The sequence below is a fragment of the Mustela nivalis genome (assembly GCF_964662115.1).
Source record: "Mustela nivalis genome assembly, chromosome: 6".
Lineage (NCBI taxonomy): Eukaryota > Metazoa > Chordata > Mammalia > Carnivora > Mustelidae > Mustela > Mustela nivalis.
Window position 1 is genome coordinate 2068002 of NC_139025.1, and position 26455 is coordinate 2094456.

General features: G+C 69.1%; 1 protein-coding gene and 1 long non-coding RNA gene across 5 annotated transcripts in view; one reads left to right on the forward strand and one right to left on the reverse strand.

The window, feature by feature from the left end:
• Nucleotides 1–25765, reverse strand: CEP170B (centrosomal protein 170B). Of its 3 annotated transcripts, none has more exons than XM_082737323.1 (20): nt 25746–25765; nt 21517–21648; nt 15194–15283; nt 13604–13684; nt 12793–12849; nt 11740–11878; nt 10953–11057; nt 10310–10807; nt 9342–10066; nt 9089–9259; nt 8595–8685; nt 6756–8432; nt 5379–5622; nt 4322–4396; nt 3416–3575; nt 2962–3105; nt 2773–2861; nt 2303–2396; nt 2155–2206; nt 1–1952 (listed from the first exon to the last, which is right to left on the reverse strand). In XM_082737323.1, the coding sequence occupies exons 2-20, from the start codon at nt 21619–21621 to the stop codon at nt 1717–1719; spliced, it is 4833 nt and encodes a 1610-aa protein (XP_082593449.1). In that variant the 5' UTR covers nt 21622–21648; nt 25746–25765; the 3' UTR covers nt 1–1716. The 3 variants fall into 3 exon arrangements, with proteins under 3 accessions (XP_082593449.1, XP_082593448.1, XP_082593450.1); XM_082737322.1 differs by lacking the exon at nt 25746–25765 and adding an exon at nt 24543–24663; XM_082737324.1 differs by lacking the exons at nt 4322–4396; nt 25746–25765 and adding an exon at nt 24543–24663.
• LOC309868008 overlaps nt 23718–26455 on the forward strand; it is a 5381-nt gene continuing 2643 nt past the window's right edge. Inside the window, exon 1 of one of the 2 annotated variants that reach the window (XR_014313451.1) lies at nt 23718–23923. This is a non-coding gene — a long non-coding RNA (uncharacterized lncRNA). Of the gene's footprint in view, nt 23924–25896; nt 26044–26455 lie in introns of those variants that run through there. The other variant, XR_014313452.1, reaches the window with a different exon arrangement.

The following is a 26455-nucleotide window of genomic DNA, read 5'->3' on the forward strand; positions in this document are numbered from 1 at the left end:
TTCGCCATGTGACAGAATGATTTATTAGAACAAACCCCATGACAACTCATATAAAATAACCGTTTCCTGAAAGACATCCGTGAGACCACCCAAGGACGGACAGACAGAAGTACCTCCAAGAAGCCAGACAGGTGAGTTACCAATCCCAAGGGGAAGCTGGAAGGGGGAGGGACGGAAGTGGGTGAATAAGAAGCGGCGGCGATGGCAGAGCATGGGTGTGGATGGGACGGCCACCGCGCTTCCGGGGGACAGGCTGCGGGCAACCGCGCGGCATGCAGGGGCGGGAGGGGGCCCGGCGCCGCCTCCCTGTGGACACAGCAGGCTCAGGGGCGGGGTCCTGGCAGGGAGCCCACCACTCACACTCGCACACACTCACACACGGACACGTGGGGGCGGGGGCCCAGGACCCATGCACGCGACTGCACGTCGGCTACACGTAAACAGAGACACGCGTCGCCCATGGCGGCCGGGCTCACACCCGCCCGCCGGGCCCCTTCCTGCAGTCGCCACTCACACAGGGGCCGGGCTGGTGCGCAGCCACCCGTGCCCCCACCTGCCACCACCCACAGGCTCTTTGGCTTTAGAGGCTCCAGAAACACCCCCTGCCCCGGGGGCGGCGCACACTCTGCCCACCCGTGTTCCCAGCTGGAAGAATCCTGAGAAGGCAAGACTGTCCCTGGGGGCTCTCCGTGTCCCCCAGCCCCCGCAGGACCAGGAGCACAGCAGCCTGCAGGGCCTGGAGCTGGCTGCAGACACCCCAGGAATGCCCACAGCATCAGGGAGGACAGGGGTAAGGGCTGGGGGAGGGGTACAGCCCAGGAAGCTTCCGGAAGCCTGGCTTCCCACAGCCTCGGGCTAGGGTTCCCCTCCCTCCCCCCAGCCCCAGCCTCCGACTGCAGGAAGCCAAGTGCAGGAGCCCAGCCTCCGTGGCCGGGAAGGGCGGCCCCGCCACGTGCGCGCGCACCTGGGCTCGCCGGGAGAGTGGGCGCGCGTGTCCAGCATGTGTGCCCGTATGCCCAGCCTGCGCGGCCGCGGCCTGCACACTTTTGGGTTTGGCAGTAGCATTGGCACCAAAGGCTCGAAGCAGTGGGGTTCCCACCCCAGACAACTCCACAGGCCACCCGACCCCGGGGCTGCAGGAGCCAGCGGCTCCATGGCAGAGCGGGCTGCAGGGCCAGCCGGGAGCACCCTGCCCTCGAGGCCCGGGGCTCCGGCAGCCCCTCCCGGCTCCGTGTTTGGCACTGAATGATACCCACCCCTGGTCCAGCCCCTCCTTGGCCTGGCCCCGGCCAGCCCACAGGGACGGGACTGCTGAGCCCACAGAGCCCGTAGCAGAACAGCCGCCCCCAGCGCACGGGCAGGATGATGGCCTTCCAGGCCCGGGGCTGCCGTACTGGCCCAGACCACTCTTCCCTTAACAGCTAACGACAAAAATAACAGGAGTAGAGAGGAGACAGGGTACACACCTGTGACGCCAGCCCTCGGGACGGCCGCAGCAGGAGCTGGGCCAGAGGCTCTGCGGGGGCAGCCGCAGGGGCTGGACCGTCCAGCTGGGGCGCTGGCTGGGAGCTAGGGAGGGGGTCTGGGCACAGAGGCACCTGCCCACAGGGTTATGGCACATGTGGGGGTCTGCGGTGAACCGTCCGCAGCCGGGAAGGGCCGTGGAGGCAGACAAGAGGCGCTGGCAGCGCTGGACCCAGGGCACGTGGAGGCCGCCTAGAGCAGGAACCTCTCTGCGTCCGGGAGGAAGTCGGGCAGGAGGGCAGGGTCCGGGAGGCCTGGGGAGCCGCAGTTCACCCGCTGCGGGAAGCTCCTCAGACGCAGGGCCAAGGGGGGCGAGCCTGGGCTCTGGGCGGCCGGCCGGCCTTTCCCGAGCTGGGCGGAGCCCGCGGGGCTCCGGTTCCCGGCCAGCAGGTCCAGGTTCCCACTGGGGTCCACGATGGCATTGATGACTGTGGGGCAGGCGGGGAGGGTCAGGCCAGCTGGCCGGTCCTGCCCTGCCTCCCGTGCCCACCCCGGGCCTCCCTCTGCCTGCGCCAGGGGTGGCAGCGCTGGGGGTCACCCACCCCGCAGCCGGCCCCCCCACCCAGGCACCCCCCCCGACCCAGGCTCCCCCTTCCAGCCCCCACCCCCACCCCGCCGCAGCCCACCCACCTTGCAGCTGCTTCTGCACGCGCCTCAGTTCCTTCAGGATGGAGCTGATCTCCTGGAAGCGGGCGGGAGGGGGCACATGGGGCAGAACCGCCGAGCGGGTGAGTCCCCGCGCCCTGCGCCGCGGGGCTGGGGGGCGGCTGGTGCTCACCTTGTTGGACGTCTTCAGGAGCGGCACCTCGTTCTCCGCGTTGATCCTGGCCTCCAGCTCCTCCCAGGCCCGCCCCGTGTTCTGAAAGAGGATCCTGCCGCCGGGGGAGTGGGCAGAGGCCCAGATGACGGGGCCCAGACCCGCGCGCCCGGACCTGCTCCCACCACCCCCCGCCTGTCCCCAAGCGGGAACGCAGGCCCAGAGCAGGAATGGGGCCAGCTGGACCCAGAGTCCTGGCCTCCGGCCTGACGCAGGCAGGGAGGGCTGGGCTGGGGGCTGTGGTCGTCCTGGGAGCCCTGGTTCCCGAAACTGGGGAGGCATATGCACCCGTGTACCCCCAGGGCAGTGCGCCCCTCTCTGCCCTGCAGGTCCTGGCTGATGTGCACGTGTTCATGTTGGTGTCTGAGGGGGTATGGGGGGGTCTGGGGGCAGCTCCCACTGGCCCACGGAGCTCGTGGGGCCCTACGCACTTCATCTTCTCGGCGAGGTGCTCCGTGTTCTCCCGGATGGCGTGGGACAGCTGCGACACGGGGTTCAGCATCAGGTTGTCGAAGATCACCTGCGAGGACCAGGGCTCAGCGCGCTGCCCGGGGCCCTCCTGAAGGCCCCGCCCTGGGCACACCCCGACGGCCGACCAGCTTGGGGGGGAGGGCGCCTGCCTCCTCACGGCTCCGAGGCCGCGTCTTGCTGGCGAGCGAGTCCCCACAGCGGTCGTTCATGTTCTGGTCCAAGTCTCGGGAGCTCAGGGAGCCAGGGGGCACCTTCTGGAAGTTGAGGCCGGCCTCGGGGATGCGCTGCACCAGCTGTGGACGAGGCAGGAGCCGTCAGTCCTCCTTGGCACCCGCCGGCCTCCACACAGGAGGCTCCCGCTCGCAGGGGCAGACCGCACCTCTCCTGCTCCCACGACAGGGGGACGGAGCGGACCCCACATGCAGCCCACTGGGGGCCCCGGGACCCCCCAACCCCTAAGGAGGGTGGTCCCAGACGTCAGCTTCAGGCCAGCCGTGTGGGGAGCTCAGCACCATGGGGAGAGCTCCTGGCTGAGATGCGCATGTGGCAGGGGCAGGGCAGGGGGGCCGGGGCGGGGGGCAGGGGCGGTGGGCGGAGGCATACCTCCTCACGGGCGGAGATGGTTGAAGCAGGGGTGCTGGGCACGTTGCTGAGGGAGGGGCTGCGTGCGGGCCCCGGCGAGCCCAGCGCGTCCCCGTCCCCAGCCACGTCGTGGATCTCTCGCGCCAGGATGGCCACGTCCTTCACCAGCGTCTGGCTCAGCCTGCAGCCCGCAGGAGAGAAGGACAGGTCCCGTGGGGTCCTCCTGGCCAGGGACCAGCGCTGGGGAGGTCGGGGAGCGGCGGCCTGACAGAACCTCCCCGGGCCAACCTCTCCTCTCCAGCGGAGGCAGGGGTCCCTCTCAAGAGGCAAGTGCTCCGTGAGGGGCAGCGGCCAAGGTGTGCGGCCCCCAGCCTGGCCCAAACTGTGCCTGACCAGCCGCCAGCAATGCCCAATGGACAGGGCCCCGGGGGAGGCTCAAGTGTCTGAGGGCCCAAGAGGGGGCCCAGGGCTGGGGCTGGGCAGGAAGGGGGACGGGGGCACTCTCAGGCCCCAGGGCAGGCCACACCTTCCCGTCGCCACCAGGGGACAGGTGGGGCCTCCCAGGCCCACGGACACTTGAGGCAGGGAAGGGGTCACAGACAAGGGTCAGAATCAGGCAAAGGGTGACACGGGCAGACAGAGACCAGGAGCCTCCACACAGGGGCGGGAAGGAGGCCAGCGACAGCCGCCCCAGCCTGCCCCAGCCCAGCCCTGCTCACTCTCCCAGGCAGGCTATGCGTGCTTCCCCACCAGGCCCTCAGGCCACCCGGAAAGGGACAGAGGCCAGCAGGGACCAGATGCACATTCTACCCCAAACTGCCCAGGAAGTCCTCAGACTGAGCCCTGTCCTCGGAGCACATCAGGTCCCTCCACCAGCCTGTCCTGTGCACTGCAGCCCCCGGCCCAGGCTGGGCATACAGGAGTCACCTGTCAGTGTCCATGCCGCTCCTTTCACTGGCGGGCACACGAGCAACAGCCCCAAGGTTCCTGGCACACCAGTGCCTGCAGGCGCCCAGGCGACGGGCCCTTCAAGACCTACCAAGGCCCAGGCGTCCCCCCTCAGCTGTCCCAGCACTGCCCAGGGCACCTCCTAGCCGGCTCTCGGGGCCTGTCCGCTCCCAATGCCACCTGCCCCTCGCCGGGCATAACCGCCTGAACTCAGAAATGCTTCGCGCGGCTGGGGAAAACTACCCGGCCGGCCCCTACCTCCCAGCAAGGCTGACCTAGACCCCCTCAAGATGGGGGTCCCCCAACTGGTTCCCACCCTCCCTACACCAAGAAAATACAGAAGGACATCCCTCAGACTCACGGACGCCCAACGGACGTGTGCCCCTGACTGAGCACTGACCCCCACGTCTCTCTGGAGCCCCCAGCACATTGGGATGCCCCAGCCTGCCCCCTCCGGACCGCCCCTCGTCAGCCCCGGGAACCGCCCCCCACATCCGGGGAGCTCTGTCCCCGGCCCTCTTCACGCCCTACAGGTCCTCTCCATTCAACCTGCAGCCACCACGGCCACTGTCATCATCGTGGTGCCTCTGTCCCCACGGACCATTCTCCCAAGGACTACCTGCCCCCGCTCACCTGTCTGAAGGGCGCAAGTTCAGCCTCCTCAGCACCAAACACGGGCCACGCACTCGGCCCTGGACTCCTCCTGCCCCTGCATGAGCCCCAAAGGACCCAGCCACCAAAGCACCGACCACCCTCAGCAGAAGACCCCTTCCCGGTCCACCACCTGTGCATCAGCCTCCCAGCCCCCGGTCTGGAGGCGACCCCAGGAACTACGACACAGGAGCTCCTCTTTAATGCACACCATGGAGCCCTTCCTCCTCCCGGACACCCCCCAGCCTCCCGGGCAGATCTGCAGCCCCCCACGCCCCTCTCCGTCCCCCACAACTCCTCCGAGCGGCACGTGCTGAGCGCCCTCGAGAAAAGAGCCTCCAGCCCAATGCCTGCCCTGGGGTGCCCCCAGGCCGGAGCCACTCACCTGGCGATCTCCGCGATCTCCGCAGTCTGCACGATGAAGCCGTACGGGTCTGGGTCTTCTTCCTCGTCATCCGTGTCCCGGAGGCCGGGGGCCCGGGGGCGCGTGCGGCTGGAGCCGCCAGCCCGTGGGGTCTGCGTGGCTGTTGAGGCGAGGGAGCGTGCGTGCTTAGGGGAGCCGTGGTGGGAGCCGTACTCCTCCTCGGACGTGGACGTGCAGTCTGAGCCCTGCTGCCGGCGACGCGTGCCTCAGGGGCGCGGATGGTTTCCAGAAGCAAGAACAGAACAGAGCCGCGCTCAGCACCCTGCCGCAGCCCTGGGGCCCTCCAGACGGCCCCGCGCCGCAGGGCAAGCCACGCTGATGCTGCCCCCTCACCCCCAGCCCAGAGGCCCGGCCGCTGAAGCACCAGCAGCTACAGAGCCGCACCACTGCAAGGCCATCAGCAGCCCAGACGCATGGGCGCGGCGGGGAGAGGGACAGGGAGGGATGGGGAGGCCACGGAGGAGAGGCAGGGACAGAAGAAAGAGGAGGGACGGGCAGAGACCGGCAGGGATGGGGAGGGACCAGCGCAGGAGGGACACGGGCAAGACAGGCAGGAAGGGGCAGCCTGACATCCCCACAGCCCGTGGCAGAGGCCGCGTCCCAGGGGGAGGGTCTGTGCCCACCAGATGGGAACTGTTGGCCTTGGTGCCAAGGCACGGAAACCACAGACACCCCCGGTCAGGGCCGACCTCCCCATGCGGATCAGCCCCGGGGTGGGGTCGGACCTCAGAGGGCGGCTGAGCTCGCAGCCCCTCCCTTGCCCACCTGGTCTTCTGGGCCCACTCCTCGCCCGCCCTGCTCTGGGGCCCCCGCGGCGGCCGCAGCAAGCACGCAGCCAGAGCAGCAGCGGGACAGGCTCGCAGGGGCAGCGGTGCTCATCCTCCCCCGCCGCCCCACCCCTTCCCTTCCTCCGGTCCCCCCAGCGTGCCCAGTGCCCTCAGCCACCCCGCTGGGGGACAAGCACCCACGACCCCAGCACCATCTGTCCACACCTCGCGTGGGCGCAGACCACAGGCCACCCGGGGCCCAGGTGTGTGGGAGACTGCGCGGCCCTCCCCCAGTGCCTGCTCCCCAGGGGACAGCACCAGGGCACAGCAGGCAGCCCCCGAGGCCCCCTGCGGGAGTCGGCAGGAGCCCCTCCCCGGGCTCAGCGGAGCACGCGACACGCGCACTCAGGACACTTGGGTGTGTCTGTGGAGCCAGGCCTGCTTGGGAACGGGGGCTCTTCTAGGCTGGAACTGGGGTCCCCCAGCACTGAGCGGGGCTGACCCAGGACGTGGCAAGACCCCTCCCCCGGGCTTGCAGGGCGCAGGGCCCCTCGCCTGTTCTCCGACTCACTGGGTGAGGAGTATCGGGCGCTGCCTGGGCGGGCCCTGCTGAAGGGCTGGCGGGGGGCCACGGCGGTACCGGCAGACTTCCTGGCGGCGGCAGTGCGAGCCTCGGCCATGACGGGTTTGCGGCTGGAGCAGTACAACTCGACACTGCGGCCCGAGAAGCCGGCGCGGGCAGGGGCCGCCTCGGAGTCGCTGGGCCCCGTGAAGGAGCCCGCCCGCTTTCGGGGCATGGCCAAGATATCCAGGCGTGACAGCTTCTTGGCTTGCTCGGGCGCTGGCCGCCCTGCCGGCTCAGGGTTGGCCGGGGGCCCCCGCTCACCATCAGCAGCCTCTGTGTCTGAGGTGTCCCCCAGCCGGGCCCGCCTCAGCCGGGAGGCCCGCGTGGGCCGCGGCGTGGACAGGCTGTTGGAGCGGGTCAGCACCTGCTGTACCTTCTGGGCAGAGCCACGGGCCTGCTCCTCCCGGGGAGCCGGGGCTGGTGCTGGTGGTGCCGGTTTCCGGCGAGGCCCTGGCCGCCCCACCCCAGCGGCCACAGGGCTCTCGTGGTCAGAGGTGACCGTGTCTGTGCCGGGCGGGTAGGCCAGGCCAGAGCCTTGGTCTTCGTCAGGCCAGTCCGAGGACCCCCGGGGCCCAGTGCCGCGCCGCGTGGCCAGGCGCCTCCCTGGCTCTGCCCGGCCTGTGTCTGTGGGGCCCAGGGCACGACGGTGCTTTTCTGAGAGCATCTCTCGGCCGCAGTTCAAGGGGATGCCTGCTGGGTCTTGCGCTGCTGCTGGGGACGGCGGCTTTTCCTTCTGCGGCCCCGCGGGCTTGGGGCTGGTCGGGCTGGGCCCGTTCTTGCCACTGAGCAGGCTGACCGTGCTTGCCGTGTCCACGTCAGAGTCCCCGGACAGGGAGTCCTCCTGCGGCCCAGGGACGCTGCCCATCGGGCCCTCTGCCTCCTCCATGGGCTTGGAGAGCAGCCGGGCCTCCAGCGCTGCCAGGGCGGTCTCTGTCTCCTTCAGGATCAGGCGGGTGTCCTGGGCGTGGAGGTCCACGCGGGAGGCCCGGGTGGCAGCCAGGTCCTTCAGGAGGGGGTGGCTGGAGACGTGTGGAAGCTGGCCGGGCGCGGGGGTGCCGCCGGCCGGCTCCTTGCTGAAGCTCTCCTGCCGCACCAAGGCTGGGGCAGGGCTCTCGGGCTCCGGGGACCGCTCTGTGTGCCGCCGGACGACCGCACTCCCGCCGGTGCTGGGGCAGACATTCTCCCTCGCTGCGGGGCTGGGCTGGGCCGCCCGCCCTGGGCCCTCCACCGCCCCTGCAGCCACAGAGGGCTGCCTGGGGAAGGCTGGCTCCGCATTCTGGTCCCCAATGAAGAAAGAGGTGGCGGCTGGCTCTCCGGGGGCCCTTGGCGAGCGCCGGCCCTTTGTCCACGCTACTCCCTCCTGGGGGCCTGCACCCAACTCAGAGCCCCGCCCACCGTCTGACCCACTGGCGTCACTGAGGCTGTCGGGCTCCAAGTCCTCCTGGCCCAAGAGGCAGCCGGGCTGCTCACTGGCCGATTCCGGAGGCCCAGGGCCGCTCCTCCCGGTGGCCTCAAGACGCCCCGGGCTGTCTGCGCAGTCACTGGGCAGCTGTGGCAGTCGCCGTCGCTGGCGCACAGGCGGGGCCCCCTCCGGCTCCCCAGCTCTGCGCCCAGGACTCTCCTCTGCGAAGACAAGGGCAGCCTGGTTGGAGCGGCCACGGTCGGCGGGCCCCTGGTGTGTGCCGGAAGCCTGACCCTCCTCCAGACTCGGCTGGCACGCGCTCACAGCTGCCCGTCCAGCAGGAAGCCCCGGCCCATGCCCTCCCCAGGGGCCGGACCACTCACCTGTCTGCCCGGGGTCCGAGTAGCTGTCAGCCAGGCTGGCCCAGCGGGACACCCACTTCTGACCCCCGGGGGAGCCGGGCACCGCGAGGCCCTGCCGGCAGAGGACGAGCGAGCGTCAGCAGCAGCAGAGCCCCACGGGTCCCTCACCCTAACACCTGGCCCCGAACTCGCTGTCTCCAGACCTGAGACACCTCGCCCCAAAGAAACAGCCAGGAAACCACCTGCCTACTTCCGAGCTTACAGACCTCCACGCAACTGCACACCCCGAGGTCAGCAGCTGTGGCTCACACTGGCCCTTGCGTGGGCACACGGGGCCCAGCCTGACTTGGGACCTCACGGCTTGCCCTTGAACCTCCACCTAGGGGCCCCCGCCCGCCTGTCAGGTGGGCATGCCCCTCTGGAATCCTGTGCAGGCAGGACCCTAACCTTCGAGCTCACAGGGGACCAGATGACGGGGCCCAGGCCCTCCCCAGAGCAGTGTGCCTCTCAGGTACCTGTAGCTCCCCGTGGGGGGCTGTGCCCACCGGCCGAGAGGCAAACTCCTGCAGGAGGGCCACTCGCTGGGCGACCCCATCACCGGCCTCGTCTCTGTCCCCTCTGATGACCGGACGGAAGGCCACCGAGGACACCCTGGAGAGCTCAGGAGACTCCAGTACCCCAAAGACCTGCGAGGAAGGAGGACCAGCCCTGAGGTCAGAGCCAGCCCAGCCCCCCCCAGCCCAGCCCCCAGCACCCTGCCCTGCAGACCTGGTCGATCATCTGGCGGGCCTCCTCCACCTCCGGGTCCGGCCCCTCTGTCTCGATGGTGTAGGTCCCCGCGTCACTCAGACTGTCGTCCTCATCCTGTCTGCGAGCCTTGGTCAGCTGGGGGGCGGCGGGGGGCGGCGGAGGGGTCGCAGGGGCCACAGGGCTGGCCCCTCGGGGTGTCTCGGGGGCCGGGGATGCTGGGGGCGCCCGGTCAGGGCTGGGCCGGGCGGCCGGAGAGCCCTCCTGCAGGCACTGGGCCATGAAGTCCTGGGCCAGACGGGAGCGACGCCCCACGCTGCCAAAGGGTCGCACGGAGCCCCGGGAGGCAGGCGAGGGGCCCCCCGGACGCTCCTCCGTCTTCTCCCGCTTGAGCGAGCTGGCCCGCTGCGGCCCCGAGCCACCACCCGTGCCCCGCGCCGAGGCAGGGACACCTGAGCGGTCTCTGTCTGCCGGCCCGGGGCCTCGGCGTCTGTCGGCCTTGGGATCCCCGGAGGGGGTGTGCGTGAAGGACTGGGACCGCTTCTTGCGGGGTGTGTCCTGGTCAAAGAACTCGATGACGAAGGCTTGCTGGTTGTGCAGCAGCTCCTGGGGGTCACGTTTCATCTGCCTCTGCAGCCGCACCGGTCCCCCGCCGCCCTCCGCGGGGACCGCAGCTGATGCCGCTGCCGCCGCCTTGGCCGTGGGGTCCTCCGAGTCGCTCTGGGTGCCGTCCTCGTGCTTGTGGCCTGGGGGTGGGGGGGCCGCGACGCATCAGGCCGAGGGAAAGGATGCAGTGTCCTGGGGGGCGGAGGGGCTCTTCACCCCTCCCCAAGCTGTCCCGACGTCACACGTCACGGGACCCCCGCCCCCGCGGGGAGGTGAGCACCAGGAGCACACCTGCAACCCAGTGCACGCAGAAACCAGCCGCAGGAGGAGGGCACCCCACCAGGAGGCAAAGACGCTGCGGCCCCGGCCCACCCAGAGCTCACCCTTCAGGGTGCGGGTGTGGATGGGCAGGTCGCTCTTGGTGCTGTGCCGGTCCTCGCCGGGGCCCGCCCGGCACAGCAGGCTTGGGTCATTCTGCACCAGCCAGTCGGCCACCTTGGTCTCGGCAGACACGGCCTCCACAGGTGTGGCCTCCTTGCCCAGGGGCCTCCTCTGCCGCAGTGAGAACTTGGTGACGTGGTCCTTGATCTTCACCTTGCCGGGGCTGCAGTCGTCGAACTCGATGGTGAAGGAGGCGTGGCTCTGCACCACGGGGGCCGCCCCACCCCCGCTGGGCTCCATGTCCTTGGTCGGTGCCTCCTGGGCCGCCCCCTCGGGGGGCCGCGGAGGTGGCGGTGGCGGGGACGGAGCCTCTTTTGTGGGGATCTCAAAGTAACTGGGCTCCCGCCTGAACGGGAAGCCCTGAGGCTCCGCCGCAGCCCGGAACCCGGCCATGGTCGCAGAGAGCTCCCCGTCCGGCTGCACCAGCTCCTTGGGCCGCTCTGGGTTGGGGGTGAGAAAACATGTCCCCGGGGGCTGCAGGGTGGCGGCCTCCGCCCACCCCGCCACCAGCAGCGTCCGCCGTCTCCCCCGGAACGGGCCCTCCCGCCAGGCCCCTTCAGGAGGTGCCGGGCCTCTGGGACCTACCGGCGTAGGGCTCCTCCCGGCGCCGGGCCTCTGGGGGGCAGCCGCCGTCCTCCTCTCCCCACCAGGAGGGCTGCCCGTACAGGGGTGTGCGGTAGGCCGCCGCCTCTGCACAAGGACCAGGAGCTCGAGCCGGTCCCTGAGCCCCAGCGCAGACAAAGGCTGGGAAGGCTCGGGGCTCTGGGGGTCCCCAGGGTCACCTCCCATCTCAGCCCAGGACCCTGCCCGGGTGCACCAACTTGGTCACTCAAAGGCCCGTTTCCACGTCCACAGCAGGTGGTGCTCGCCGCCCCCGACCCCGCCCTGGCCTCCCGTGCAAGAGGCTCACCTGGGGCACCACGGCCCTCAGCGCCCCCGTCCTGGGGCAAACAACCCCTCCAGCCCTCCCCGAGCCCTCTGCCCCCGGAGCCTGCCCGCTGGAAGGGCAGGTGGACAGCAGGGTCTGCACCCAGGGTGGGTCTCTCCAAGGTCTGTAAGCGACTTGAGCCACAGAGCGGCGGCCCTGAAGGGGGGCCCCACCCACCAGGCAGACCGGGCCACACAAGGCACAGGGCGCAGTGCCCACGGCGGGTGTGTCTCGTGCGGCTGTGGGGTGTGTGGACGCCTGAGCCCACAGGACGGCAGCTCAGTGCTCTGGCTGCCCAAGAGGCTGCCGGGCAGCATCAAGGGCTATACTGGAAAGGGAACACGGCCCAGAGCAGACGGATCAAAGCGCACCATGGGGGAGGCCCGTTGGGGGCAGGCCTGTGTGCACGTCCCGCCCGGGACCCCGCCACAACGCTGACCTTACCTGCTCCCGGCCTCCGGTCCCCCCTCTCCGGCCTGGGGGCCGAGGATTCACAGCAAGGGGCATGCTGGGGCGGGGCCTCGCCCTTCCCAGGCGCCAGGCCCCGGGCGCTCACCTGCAGCTGGCTGGTGTACTTCTCGTGCTGCGGGCGGCGGGGGGGTGGTGAGGGCCGGGCCAGCTCGGGAGCACCCCCAGGGCAGCTGCCTCCCTCTGGCTCCAGAGAGGGCTAGGACTGGCCCCATGCACCACGAGGCCTCCTTCACAGCCCCCACAGAGGGGACATCCCAAGGCTTGAAGCTGGGGGGTTCCTCACGGCCACAAAGCTTCCGAGAAGAAGCTGGGGTTTGCTCGGGTCAGGGAGGCAGGGCTGGGCGGCAGTCATCAGAGGTGACAAGCAATGCCCACTCAGGACCCACGAGGCAAGGGCAGGATGGGCCCCAGGCCACGGAGGACGCTGCTCAGGGGCCCCGGAGGTGTGGGGCAGCGGTCTGTCCGAGCCCGTGCACGCAGGGCCCGCCCGGCTGAGCTCTCTGGCTGTCAGACCCAGGCTCACATCGGCCGTGTGACTCTGCGCAGGCCACCCACAGTTCGTTTAAAGATGGGGCTAAGGCTAGTGTCTCCCACAACGGGCTCCGGGGGAAAGCACTGGGCGAGCTCCCCCAAGTCAGTGCTCTGTGACTCCCGCACTATCAAGCAAGGGGAGAGGACAGGTCCCACCTGCCACGGCTGCCGACCCAGGTCCCTACTTTCTGTCCTGGACACCACCTGTGGTAGCCTGACTGGGGTCCTCCTCAGCACCCAAGAGGCCCCTGGGCCTCCCTCCCCCACCCAGGTGCGCCGGCCTCCTCTCCGCCAGCCACCTGCAGCTGCATTAACCCCGGGGATGGGGGGGGCTCCTCCCCACCGGCCAGACTGGGCCGTCCTGCAGGACAGGCCAGGCCAGGCCGGGCTGACTCATGGTACCACAGCCGGGCCGAGGGAGCCCGGAGGCGTGGGAGTGAGGACGGGTGCAGGGTGCAGGGGTGCCGGGGCCTCCGGCAGGGCGTCGGCACTGACCCTGAGCGCCTCCTCGGGGACCCGGTGCTGCACCCGCTCCAGGACGTACATGTTGGAATGTGGCCACGAGTTAAGGCAAACCCAGAGCAGAAGAGCCAGGACGGCCTCTGCACGAGGCTGCGGGACCACGCGGTTGGGGATTCTCCGCAGCAGGACGTGCACACAACTCAGGGGCAGGTCAGACGGAGCAGCGAGGTGTGGGGGGGCTGCGCTGGCCCCCATGCCCGCTTGTGCACCAGGCCCGTGTCCGCACCACACTGAGTCGGAGAAGCAGGACCGGGGCCACGCCAGATCACAGCTCACACCCACGCTGGGGCTGTGCACGCGCCCTTTAACCCCTCCGCCAAGGGCATGCAGGGCCGGCAGGGGACGTGCCCAGGAGCCACACCACACAGCTAGCTCCCAGCTCCTCCCTAGACCACCCCTCTGCGCTGGCTCCCAGGGATCTAGCGGACAGAAGGGCCTCGGACAGCAGCTGGGTCCACCTCCACAGGCAGCTGTGCCAACAAGAGTGCCAGCTGAGGAGAGCAGAGCACGTGCTCCTGCCATGGCTATGGGTCCCCAGGACGACCACGCAGGCCCCACTCACGCATGGTCTGAGCACGGAACGCCACGCCTGGGCAGGCCCCTGGTCACTGGGGACCCTGGGTCCCAGGGGGGCTCACTTGTTCCTGGGGCTCTGTGTAAACTCAGGCCAGGATGCAAGACGCAGGTTCCTAAGATCAGGGTGTCTGTCAGGGGGCCAGGGGCTGGGGTCACACTGGCGACGGTCTCATGCCCGCGGGCCCCAGGAGCACAGCCAGGAAAGGATATCATAGCCAAATCGGACGGCGTCATGAAGCTTCAGCGGGACGTACTTCTGGTCCGGGATGCGCACGTCATTCACAAATGTCTGCAGAGGAAACAGGTGGCAGGGCCAGGCCAGCAGCAGGCAGGGCCCCCCAGGGGGGCCCCCTCCTTCCCTGCTGCTCTGGACCAGGCACTGTCCCTCCAACACACGTGCACCCAGCCTCACCCCTGCAGGGAGCATGGGACAGGTGCCTGCTGAAGGACTGGCCTTGCCCAGCGCCCAGGACCCTGAGGTGGCCGAGGGATGCCCACGGGCCGGCCCCATGGCAAGGCTGGCCAGGCTGAGTAAGGCTGCCTGCTCCTCCAAAACCCTCTTCCCCCAACCAGAGCCGCCACGGACTGGCCATGGGCACCGCGCTCTGGCCAGATGATGACTCTCAGGGCCTTGGGGGCCAGCCAGATGACAGGAGACAGAGGAGCTTGGGCATGGCAACTGTGCCGTTGTCACTAGAAGGTACAAGAACCAGGGAGGACCCGTTACAGGACAGAAGGGGGTCTCCGGAGCGAGCAGGAGGGCAGGCCCCCAGGGAGGGGTCCCAGGCCAGGGCTGGGTCGTGCAGGGACGACCCAGCCGGGTGGCAGAGAGGGCTGGAAGCCCGGCAGCGTCAGGCTGGATGTGCCGTGGGTGACGCAGGAATTCTAGGAGCTCAGAGCCAGGAGCAGAGGGCAGCAGGCCTGGCAGCATACAGCCTGTCAGCCCGAGCCTGTGGCTTGGTGCTCCACAAGCAGGTAAGACTGGGTCCTCATATGTGGACATCACACAAGCCTCCACACCACGCACCGGGCCTGCAGCCCTCGGGACCCTCTCTGAGCCGCGGTGATCTGGAGGCCAGGACCCCCGTGAAGCCCCATGCAGTGAGGACCACTCTGGCTTCTGTGAGGGCCAGCAGAGGAGGGGCTCAGGGGCAGACCCCCAGAGCCTGAGACCGCTCCCCGGGAGCCCCGTGGAGGATGTGGTGAGCTGTGCCCAGCACTCGGCAGCCTCAGGCTGCTGCGGGACCCCCCCAGCTCACGATGGAGAGAGCAGACCTTACGCCTGGGAGGCACGGGGCGGAAGGCCGGCCTCGGGCAGGTGCCTGTCCACCAAACACAGAAGGAAACCACACGACCACACGGCCAGACACTGGACCCCGCAGGGACCCCTCACCGGACCCCTCCTCACTCGCACAGGAGCTCACACCGCCCCCAGGACAGGGTGTCCTGGCAGACAGCCTGCAGGGGGTCCAACACGGGAGGGACCACAGCAGGTGGGCAGGTCTGGGGTGGGCTGGGGAGAGGAGCGGGGCCCATCAGAAGGGGGGTCACTAAGAAGAGTGGGGTCAAGGCGGACGAACAGGCCATGATGGGGGACAGGCAGCAGAAGGAGCTGGAGTGCGGCTGGTATGGGGCGGGGCGTCAGGAAGAGGGGCGGGGCCAGCAGAGAAGGGCGGGGCCAACAGAGGGGCAGAGTCCGGAAGGGGCGGGGCCAACACCAAGGGAGGGTCGCGAAGGGCCGGGGCCAGCACAGAGGGAGGGGTTACTTAGGACCCGGCCCCTTGCCCGTCGCACTCACCCCGTTCAGGCTTCCCAGGTCCTTCACCCAGTGCTCGTCCCTGTCCTGGTCGTAGTTGATGACGGCGTGCTGCTTGTCCACGCTGCGGGACTGGGAACACACGGGTCGCCTTCAGCGCGCCCCGCGGGCTGGGTGAGGCCCAGGAGGGGGAGGACGGCCCCGCGGGAGCCTCATGACCCCACGTCAATGTCAACACCAGCCGCCTGGGCCTGGGGGCCCACAAGGTCCAGCCCACGCCCCCATACCTCGAGTGTGGGTGTCCCAGAGAGCCCACCCCGGCCTGCCTCAACCATCCCAGCCACCGGAACAGGCCACAGGAACTCGCGGAGAGGCCAAGGCCAGGTCCTCCCACCCCCGGCGGCCACCCGGGCCCCTCCTTTTCTGTCCCTCTTTAGCACCAACCGGCCAGTGCCCCCCTCAAGCCTGGGTTAGGGCAGGGGAAGGGCAGGGAGCCTCCCGCCATCTGGCACATGCCGCTCCCTCCCAAGGGCAGATGGGGGCAGGCAGAGCCACAGAGAGGACAGCAGCACTGCAGGGGGGCAGCTCACAGACAGGCCTCCCCCTCACTCCCGGCCGGCCGCACAGGGCACAGCCTCTCCCCGTGCTGGCCACGCACGTGCAGGATGGATCTCAGACCCTCTACCTACATGTCCGGGGCACAGGCCTCACGCACACCCCAAACACACACACATGTGCCCGCTGTCCCTCACCCCCAACCCTCCCAGGACCCTTCCCCAGGCCAGTGACTGGGCCCCCTCCCGCAGTCGGCTGCAAGATCGAGACCATCCCCAGCATGCCTCTCTGCTGTGGCACTCGGGGCCCAGAGCAGGGACAGGGTCACGGGACCACATTCCCTCGGCCGAGACACTGCCAGCCCAGGCCACGTCCCCCAGCCACAGGTCAGTAGTCCCGGCCCAGAGCCCACCACCACTGCCCACCCCACCCCCACTCTGCCAGAGGCCCAGGCATCTGCATCCCTCTCTTGCCACCTAAGGAGACGCAGGCCTGCGGACCGGCCCGAGATGCCGGCAGAACCATCCATCTGGATGCTCACACCGGCTGGGACAGCACAGGACCCCACACCTCCCTCCAGAGCCCCTGTGTGGGACCGACAGGCTGCACAGCGGCTCTCCACCACCTGGCTCCGGATGGCCTCTAGCCCACGAGGTAGTGCCCCAGGACCTCATGCCCTGTGTCCCCACACCGCCAGGCTTCTCTGTTCCCACAGGTGAGAACCCAGACCCTCCCTCCCTGAGGCAGCTGCCCCCACAGAACCCACGACCTCCCTGGCTTCCAGGAGGGGCCCCGGCACCCTCCCAAGGACTAGAAGCCCCCAGGGCAGGGCTTCCTGTCTCATCCAGAGCCAGGGACACAGCAAGGCAGGGGTGTGGTGGGCAAGGGCTCTGGCCCAGCCCCGCCCTGTCCCAGGTTCCTCAGCCTGGCAGATGCGCAGAGACCCCTGGAGGGCTGGGCATCGTGGGCAAGGCTCGTGGGGGCCGTGGCCCTCACCCGCAGCAGAAGCCTCCATGCTCCAGCCCTGCCTGTGCTCAGAGGCCCCAGGTGGCCAACTGGACGCACAGGATGCTGTCACGGCGGGTGTCCTGGGGGGTGGCATGAGGATGAACGGGGCGCAGGACCCACACCTCATCCTGCTGCAGACCCTCAGTCCTCTGGAAGGAAGAGGGATACAGGGGCCTTGCGAGGCGCCCAGCAGTGCCGGCTGGAGCCACCCTGACACCGCGGCCATCCCTGGGCCATCGGCCCCACGGCTCCCGCTGCCAGTGCACCTGCAGCAACAGCTCTCCAATGGGGCTGGGCGGGGGGGACATGACTCTGACCTTGAGACCTACTGCTCACTCCCCAGGCCTCACCTCTGCCCCCACCCCGATCTCCTCAGGCAGAGGTGGCACCTGCAGCCGGACAGCTCCGGCCACAGCCTCTTCCCTGGGTGCGAGGCACCCCTCCTGCATCAGACTCCCCTGCCTGTCCCGGATGCGGCCGGCCAGCCCTGCACAGCAGCCGCCCCACCCCCTGCCCTGGCCTGGGCCTCCTGCACCCGGCACAGGCAGAGGACCCTGGCACGCCCTTACCTGGGCCTCAGGCTCCGGGCTGCAGCCGGACTGACAGGACCCAGCAGCTGGCTGGGGCAGCCCGAGCGCTCAGGCTCGCCTCAGCCCCAGGCCCTGAGCCGCCCGTCTGGGCAGCCCACGAGCAGCTGCTGTGAATCCCCAAGTGCAGCCAGGCTGTGTGGAGAACAGTGCTCGCCGCGCGGGGTCTGGGGGCTTGCCTCCTCCTGCGCCCCCTCCCACATACCTCCCAGGGCTCGAGAACGGGCCAGCCACCCGCCGCAGCCCCGCCACACACCCCGGCGCCAAAGGGCCCCAGTCTCTGGAAGGTGAGCCTGGGGGTGGGCTGTGGCCATCATGCTGCCAAGTGTTGGTCCGCAGGGGCGCTGCCAGCCTGGGACGGGCCCTGGGCAGGGGTGCACCACCCCAGCATGCAGCACAACACAGGCCGGCCCGAGGCGGGCAGGGGTGGGCAGGAGCAAGGGCACACTGCCCCTCAGGCTTGGACGCGCCACCTCCACCAAGGAGGAACTCCCCGGAGGGACTTCCGGGCTGACCTCCCAGCCCGAGCCCCCCACTGCCCTCCGCCCAAGCCTCAGACTCCCGACTCCCGGGCACAGCCCAGCCGGGCCCTATCGGACTCCTCCTTTCCTGTCCACCTGGCACCGGGCAGGCAGCAGCTGGGGGTCCAGAGCCTCCCACCACACCCCTTGCCCGCAGACACCCGCCGGCCCTCCCCGGCAGCCTGTCCCCCGCGGCCACCTTTCTCCTGCCCTCCCTGCCCCATCAGTCCTGCCCATCACTGTCTGCAGAAACTTCCTGAGGCTCCTGGCCAGCATGAGAGGAAAGGCTGGCCTTGTCCCATGAGCCACAGGCCACGGAGGCCTCTCCAAACCGCCTTCCTGCCCTGGCCAGGCGAGCCCTCGGGCCAGACTGCTCTGCGGTTCTGGAGAGGCCACGCCCGTTCTTGGACCTGGGTCCTTCACCCACGACCACCTCCCTCTCTGTGCCTTCCTTCCTTGCTCCCCAGCCATCTTCCAGCTTCTTGGACCTTGCACAGTGCTCCCCCATGTGCCCTCAGAGCCTGGGCCGACCCGCCTAGCCCCCACTCCCGCCCGGGGCTCTAGCACCAGGCACGGCTGCTGCAAGCCCCCTTCCCAGAGAGCGGGTAGCAGCAGGACTGATGGGAAGCAGGCAAGAGGGACCCCAGCTCCGGAAACCCTCCCAGCCCCGACGTCCCAAGCCAGAAGCAGACCCCAGCTCCACCAGGCCCAAATGCTCAGAGGCTAGACAGCCACCTGAGCGGGGACCACCATGGACAGGTGGGGCCGGCATGTGTGCAGGGGGCTGCTGGCGTGGGGCTGTAGTCTCTGCAGGAGAACATGAGCAGATAGACGCCCGCTGCCACACCCCTACAGGGCAAACTGCGCAGAGGCGGGGAAGCCACGTGTGTGCAGGGGCACGCAGGCACAGAGACACGCAAGAGCACACACACATGTGCACAGGCACAGAGACACGCATGGGCACACACCCACGTGCATGGGCACAGAGACACGCATGAGCACACACACATACACAGGCACAGAGACACGCATGGGCACACACCCACGTGCACGGGCACAGAGACACGCATGGGCACACACCCACGTGCACGGGCACATGCCCCGCATCACATCACTGGGCCCCCGGTGGCAAGGGCCAGGGCAGGCAGCCCACATGCACACTCATGCTCACGTCAGTCCGTACACGCTGCCAGGGCACTGGCTCTGTGCCGGGCTCAGAGAGCGTGGGGCAGCACAGGCCCCTGCACAGCCCTCCGCTGCCTCCCCGCACCACCTCCTCCCTGCACCCCAGCACCTCTGCTGGCCCCCCGCACCCCTCCTGAGAGGCCCATTGGCCCCACTGCCCTCCATCCTGTTCCCAGGACCAACTCCTGCAGACCTCCGCCCTTGGGACTCATCCGGTCCCTGCTGACATGGGTGTGGCCGGCCCCCGCTCCGGGAGCAGCGACCCTGGAAGGCAAGGTCTCTGCAGGTCGGCCAAGTGGCAACATGGGGGTGAGGACACGGACCCTCCAGAGGAGAGCAGAGGCAGGCGGGGTGAGAAGGACCTGCCTGGGAAGGATGGGGGGGGCAGCCGTAGGGCAAGGCTGGGACCCACCGGTGTGCCTGCCCCTTGAGCCAGTGCGGCGACAGAGCCCCCTGCGGATAAGGGAGAGGGAAGGTCAAGGTGTGTCCCCGGACCCCTGGTGGGGACGCTGGTGGGGACCCTGCTAGGGGGATGGAGGATAGGGCTTTTGCACAGAGCTTGGGCTGCCTCGGTGATGCCCACACAGGCTATGAGCGCAGGTGATTGAGGCCGGGGCAGGACAGACAAGGACACCGCGGGAATCACCCGAACAGATGAGAAAACCAAGGCACAGGAGTGACAGGACCCCCAGGAGACACAAGGGGTGGACCCCCAGGAGCTCAGGGCCGGGCAGGAAAGGAGGCTGCAGGCGTGGACAGCAAGCATGGTCTCCTGGAGCCTCAGTTTCCCCAGGTGCACCTGAGCCAGGGGCTGGCCCTGCGTGAAGGCTCCACCAATGACAAACCAGGACCAGGAACAGGAACCAGACCCCAGAACCAGGAACCGGACCCCAAACAAGGAACCAGACCCCAAACTCACTCAAGCATCCCGATCCCCACCTCCTGACCCAGAAACCTCTCCACAATCCCTGGGGAGCCGGGCCTTGGCCCCCATCAAATGCTGCCTCCTCCAAGAGGCCCTCCTGACCACCCTAGGAAGACCCGCAAAGCACGAACACACTACCCAGGCGCACAGCACCTTGCCGGGGCTTAGAGACTCAGCATGCTTCCAGACCCGCCTCCAGTGACAGAGAACGGGGGGGCTCCGGTTCCGAGTCACCATCAGGATCCGCCAGACACATCCAGACCTCAACAGGCGGCTCAGGGCGCCAGGGGTGTGACCCACAGCCCGCGGTCTGCTCTGTGCGCACCACACGCTCGGGGCCCCCTTCTATCTGCCAATGGGTTTCTGTTAAGTCGAGACCATCTCATGACATGTGGAAGCCACAGGACGCTGAGATTTCGCTGCCCACAGAGAGGGTTCCCCGGCGCTACCTGCGCAACTGCTCTCAGGCCGCTGCTCCGGACGCCGGCAGAGCAGTCGCCACCGAGGCAGTGTGTGGCCCAAGAGGCCTCCAGGACGCAGCCCGGTCTTTACAGAAGACAGGTGCTCACCCCCATACAATCACCAACTCAGTTTCTCCAGCAGCCAGAGGCACGAAGAGAAGTAAGACGACAGACGGTTCTGGATCAAAGACACTCAGAAGGCCCAGACACCTGTGCAACTGGGGCACTTCGCTAGTCTAGTCAAGCAAGTCTGAGGACCCTCAGGGCAAGCCAGGGTGTCCAGACAAGGACAGGTCTGCCCTCAAGAGAGGGACACTGACACCTGCTGCCCAAGCGTGCGTGCCCACAGTGGCACCCCCGGCGGCAGCCCAAGCCCCGGCGGCCCAGGGAGCGGGCGACAACAGCCGGCCCTGCACAAGGGAGCCACGGCCTGCGCGAGGCCTCTCCTTGCACCCGAGAGGCCCGCCCAGGACACCTGTTTCCTTCTGAGGGTCCCACAGTGGGGGGCGTGGAACTTGGGGGGCTTTAAGGGCCCACGTGCCATGTGGGGGGGGAGCAGGGCTGCCGGAAGCCTGACTCAATCAGACCCATGAAGCACAGGGAAAAGGACACTGACCCTCTTTGCTCCCAGACACACGAGCCCGGTGACAGCCAAACCCACACTCCAAAACCGAGAGCCTGAGACGGCCAAGAGCACGGTGCCCTGGCCCCACCAGGTTTCTCCGGCCGAGAAAGGACCCTTCCCTGCCCTTGGGTGCCTCAGAGGGGCAGGGCCTTCCCCAGGCAGCTCCGAGGGTCCCAGCTGGCTCGGGGGCCTCCCACTCCGTGCAATGGCCTAATGGGGCCCCAGACAACAAAGCTATGGATAGGTCTGCTTTCCAGCACCTTCCAAAGGTGGGTCCCTGATGCCCTGAGAACCCGAGAGGAGCCTCAACACCCTCCTGTCCGAGACAGTCCACGAGGCAGAGGCAGGGACCCACCGCGCGAGCCCACGCTCGGGCCCGCACACCCGCACCTGCGGGGCCAGGGCCGCCTGGAGGGCTCCCCGCCGGTGTCCCCCAGCGAGCCGGACAGGCGGCCTGGCCCGGGCCCACCCCCGCCTTCTCAGCCCGGAGCGGCTCACCTGCAGCATGAGCTCACATTCATCCCGCCCCACGAAGATGAGCTCTCGCGGGAGCCGGTGGCGGGTGCCGCTGCTGCTGACCAGGAACCAGGATGTGACGCTCATCTTGGCACCGGCCAGGCCCGTGCGGCCCTACGGGGAAGAAGACGTGAGAGCTGCCTTCCCGCCCTGGGCCCCAGGCCCTGGACACAAAAGGCCCAGCCCAGATCCTGCCCCCGCCACCCGCCAAGGCTCGAGCACCCGCATGGCCACTCAGCGGCCACTCCCGGAAACGCTGGGCCCCGGCCATACGAGGCCACCTGCCCGTCCCTGCAGATGCCTACCCCTATATTCTCCTGTCCTCCCTGTGCCCTAGGCCCCTCTCCTCTCCCTCCTAGGTGCCAGCCGCTGGGTCTAGGAGGGAGGAGGCCTGGGCCACACTGCCCACATGTGGAGCCGCACATGTCCTCAAAACCCGAAAAGGAACAGGGACTTGGCATGGCCCATCGCGGTGCCCACGACCCCAGACCCAACCCCACCCCAGGAAATAAACTCGGCCCCAGGGTCTGGGCTGCCCTAGCCGGACACTCAGGGATGCACTGGCAGGTGGGCCAGGGGACGACACCAGGACAGGAGCCCTGAGCCATCAACACACCGGTCACTTAGACAGCCCTTGAGGACCACTACAGCCATCCTGCTGAGGTCCCCCAGCCAGGACAGTACCAGGTGACCATGGCAGCATGTGACAGAGGTAGTGCCTGGTGCCCGAGATCCCGAGGGCATCATGACACACTGGTATGGCCCAGATGGGCACGGAAACCCCATGGTAGCTTGGGGGGCACAGTGGGGGCAATCTGAGTGACAACAAGGCCCTGGGGCAACCTGAGGCCCCATGCAGCCCCCCCACCGACACACACACACACACTCTCACAGGTGTCTTGCTTACCCAGAGCCCCAGAGAAGGGCTGTGTCACTGCCGTGGGCCCTGTACATAGACGACAAACGTACCTACGCGTGTACATGTCCCACGTGTACACATGGGACACACATGTGCACCCAGAGCACAGCCCACTAGTGTCCCAGCCACTCCTCTCCACACACACACACACACACACTGAACAGAACACATGGGAGCACTGCTGGGTGCCAGAGGTGTCCTGAGCTCTGACATAGCTGGGCCCGCGCCACGGGCCTTCCCGCCAGCTGGCGGGGCAGGCGGCAGAGGTGAAAAGCTCTGAGAAGGTGTACATGTCTTAAAGGGAAAATGAAGAAGTGGGGGAGCAATGGGAGGGGTCTGGGAAGGTTCCCTGGGATGCTGACGTGTGAGCGATGCCAGGAGCAGGGCAGGGCCGGGTGGATGGAAGGGGCCGTGCGGGCGGCGGCGGCTGGGTCCGGACAGAGGGAAGAAACCAGTCCGGAGACACAGGTCACAAGGTGTGGGGAGTCCTGTGGTGGGTGCTGGAGGCAAAAGGTAGTTCCAGGACCTGCTTCCGCTGTGGCAGGCTCAGTGCGAAGAGAGAATGGGCAGCCTTGTCCACAAGTCATAATGAATTTCAAAAACACCTGTGTGCCAGAGGACCAGTGAGCAGCAGAGCATGGGGCCTGAGCAGGGGACACAGTGGAAGGGCGTGGGTCGGCGCCCCGTGGCCAGCCCTGGAGGTCCTGAGGCCCAGACATGACTCAGGGAATGGAGCACAGACAGGAGGTAAGACAATAAGGGAGAGAATTGACGGTGGGTGCAGTGGGGGTGTCCCCAGTCCCTCTTCCTGCAGTACCCACACCCAGAGGCCCCAGCTCTCAGCTCCCTTCGGGCCAGGCGGTGAGCAAAGCCAACACCAGGACCCACCAGGCCACGGAGGCCCAAGCGACCCCACGACATAGCCTCATGTCACCTGGGGCAAGAAGGTGAGAAAAATCCAGGCCAGGAGAAGTCTGCCAGAACCCCCTCCCCAGAGCCCCGGGCACTTCGTCTGAGTCCAGCCAGAGGAGCAGGCGCTAGAGGCCAAAGGAGTGGGGACCTCCACCATCACTGCCCTGCAGGGCTCTGGGGGCCTCCACAACCCCAACCTACTCTAAAACCCCTCCTCAGGGCAGGTGGGGACAGGCTTTCTACGGCAGAGCCCCCGCCCCATCCGTGCCCTTCCCGACCCCCCCATCCCACCCTCTCCATCACCTGCTACCCGCTCCCACAGGCAGCGACCCCACCCAGAGGAGGCCACAGCCTGGGTTTACAGCAAAGGGAGGCCAAGCCCTGGGACCCTGCTTCTGCCACCACCCGCCCATCCTGGAAAGGCCGGGAAGCCCAGGATGCTCCCAAACAGCCCAGCCGGACTGGGGCTGGGCTGGCCATCCCTGCTAGGAGGGGAATAATAAACACCCCGAACTTGAACCCACGGCCGCCCCAGCCAGAAAAGCCACCGGCCCGGAGGTGAGGAGGGCAGGGGAGCCGCCCGGGGCAGGGGCTGGGAGCCGGCGGGGACCCGGGGAGGGAACGGATGGGGGTAGGTCCGGGCGCCGCAGGAGCTGGGGCGGGCGGGCGGCTGGAAGGAGCCGACGGAACGCAGGCCGGGAGCAGGCCGGGAGAGGAGGCAGCGACCGCGCACAGGCGACGGCGACGAGGGAAATGAGGAGGAGGAGGAGGAGGGACCGCGGGAGGACGGGCCGGGAGGACAGGCCGGGCGGCGGCCGGGCCCGGAGGGGGAGGGAGCGGCGCCTTCTGAATCAGCGCTCGCCGGGGCAGCCATGGCCAAGCCGGTGCCTGGGCGGGGACCCCGGCGCGCAGGGCCTGCGCCCCCGACTCCAGGCCGCGTAGACGCGCGCCGGGCGCCCCTCCCGGCCTGGCGCAGACCCGGGCCGCCTCCGCGGCGGCGGGGACCAGCCCGGCCAGGTACGCCCGCGGCCGCCGTCCCACGCCTTTGTCCCGCCCGGAGGAGACCCGCTCCCCCGGCTCCTGCCCCCCGCCCATCCCCATCCCCGCGCGGCCCGGCGGGCGCAGGTGCGGGCGCAGGGAGGCCCCGGCCGCGGCGGGCGCGGGGCGCGCGTCTTACCTGCGGCTCGGCCCCGGCTCGGCCCCGGCCCCGGCCCCGGCCCTCCCGCCCGCCGGCCGAGCGCTGGGCGGGGCCGCCGCCTAGGACATGCCCGGCGCGGCCCGCACGCTCCCGGCAGCCCCGGCCGAGCCCACGGGCGGAGCGGCGGCCCGGGCCTGGCGCGCGGGTCCCTGACGTCTGCGGGCGCCCCGCCCCCGCCCCGCGCCCCGCCCCGCGCCCCGCCCCCGCGCCCGCCCCGCCCCCGGAAATCCAGGTTAGGGCGGGCCCCGGCGCCAGGTGCGCGCGGCGCTCGCCCCCGCCCCCCCTCGCGCCCGCACCCCCCCGTCCCCCGCAGACCCCTCCCCTCTCTGTGTCGGTCGGGTCCCCCGCGCTCTCCACTAGGTCGCCCGCGTCCGCCCCCTCGTCTCTAGGTCCCACCCGCCGGCAGACCCCCCAGCTCACCTCCGCTCCCCGCCCCGCGCTCGGCTGGGGGACCCGCTCCCGCGGGTCAAGCGGAACCTGGGGCCGGAGCAGCCTGGAGTCCGGGCCCTGGGCCGGAGGGTTAACGCTAAACCCCGCTCGGGGGGCGTTCCCCAGCCCCGAACCCTTAGCCCCGCCCGCCCAAATGAGGGTGGCGCTTGGGGGAGGGGAAGGGAGTCCCTGAGACCCATCCCCCCCCGCCCCGACCCTCCCTCCCGCGCCCCCAGCTCCCGGACACCTGGCGTTCCAGGCTGGGCTCGTGGGATGGGCTCGTGGGCGTTGACGGAGGCGTGGGCCGGGGGGCGCGGTGGGTCTGGGGGCCGTGGAGATGCTCCCGGCTCCGGGGGTCAGGGCTCCCGGGCTGCTTGCGGGCGTCGGGTGACCCGGGAGCTGGGACAGGGAAAGAGATTACGCTGGGGCGGGGACAGCGTGGGAGACGTCTCCTACCTGCCGGCATCCTACCGTCCAGGTGTGGGGAAGGTCTTGAGCAGAGGCTCGGGGCTGAGCAGGGCCGTGCGGGGAAGTCCCGCGGGCAGGGCTTGGGAGGGGGCTGTGCTGGGGAGCCTGGGCTCTGTGGCCCGGACCGCTGGGGCTGCGACGCTGCCCACCTGCCGTGCACCCGTGCGACAGTCCGCCCTCATGGTCCTCCGTCCCCACGAAACTCTCGTGCCGGGCCCTGACTGGGGGTGGGAGCAAGAAGCGGGGCGCACACCTGGAATATGAAAGGGAGCCTCGGGCACGTACCGTGTAGGTGGAAACCCACCCGCCCGGCGGGGGGCGACTGGGGCACTGCCTGGACTGTGCGAGGCAGCAGGCGCCCCCCCCATACACTCTGGCCCGCACACAGGACCCCTGGTGGGAACACGGAGGCAGGGAACCCGGGCGAACACGGAGGCAGGGAACCCGGGCTTGCGGTGGTGGGAGGAGGAACAGGCCAGGGGAGGGACCTGCCGCTGGGTGATCCAGAAGTTTGGACTTGGTCCCAAGGGCAACGTGGCGCCGCAGGAGAGTTTCATGCCAGCCGAGACGCGCCCTGATGAGGGTATTAGCTCTGGGTGCCCAAGAGGGTGGGTGGCGGGGGGTGTGGGAACGGTCAGGTATCCAGCCAGAGGCCCTGCGCTAGAAGCGGTGGGGGCTGAGGAGGGGGAAGAGAACGGAGTATTCCCCGGTGGCCCCCCAGACCTGCCCTTCTCCCGCTGCAGCCCCGCCCTGGGCTGCGCACCGCGTCTGCGGCCCCATGCCCCACCCCCACTGGCTTCCGGGTGAGTCTGGCCTCCAGCCCTGAGGTTGGGGAATTTCCCCAACTTCCTACTGGACCAGAGGCCCCAGTCCCTCCCCAGGGTCCCTTTCCTGTCCTCTGAGGGCTGGGACCAGCCCCCACCCAGATGTTCACCTACCCTTGTACACAGCTTGGTAAATGGCTGTTCACAAAAGTCCTTTTCTTGGGGCACCTG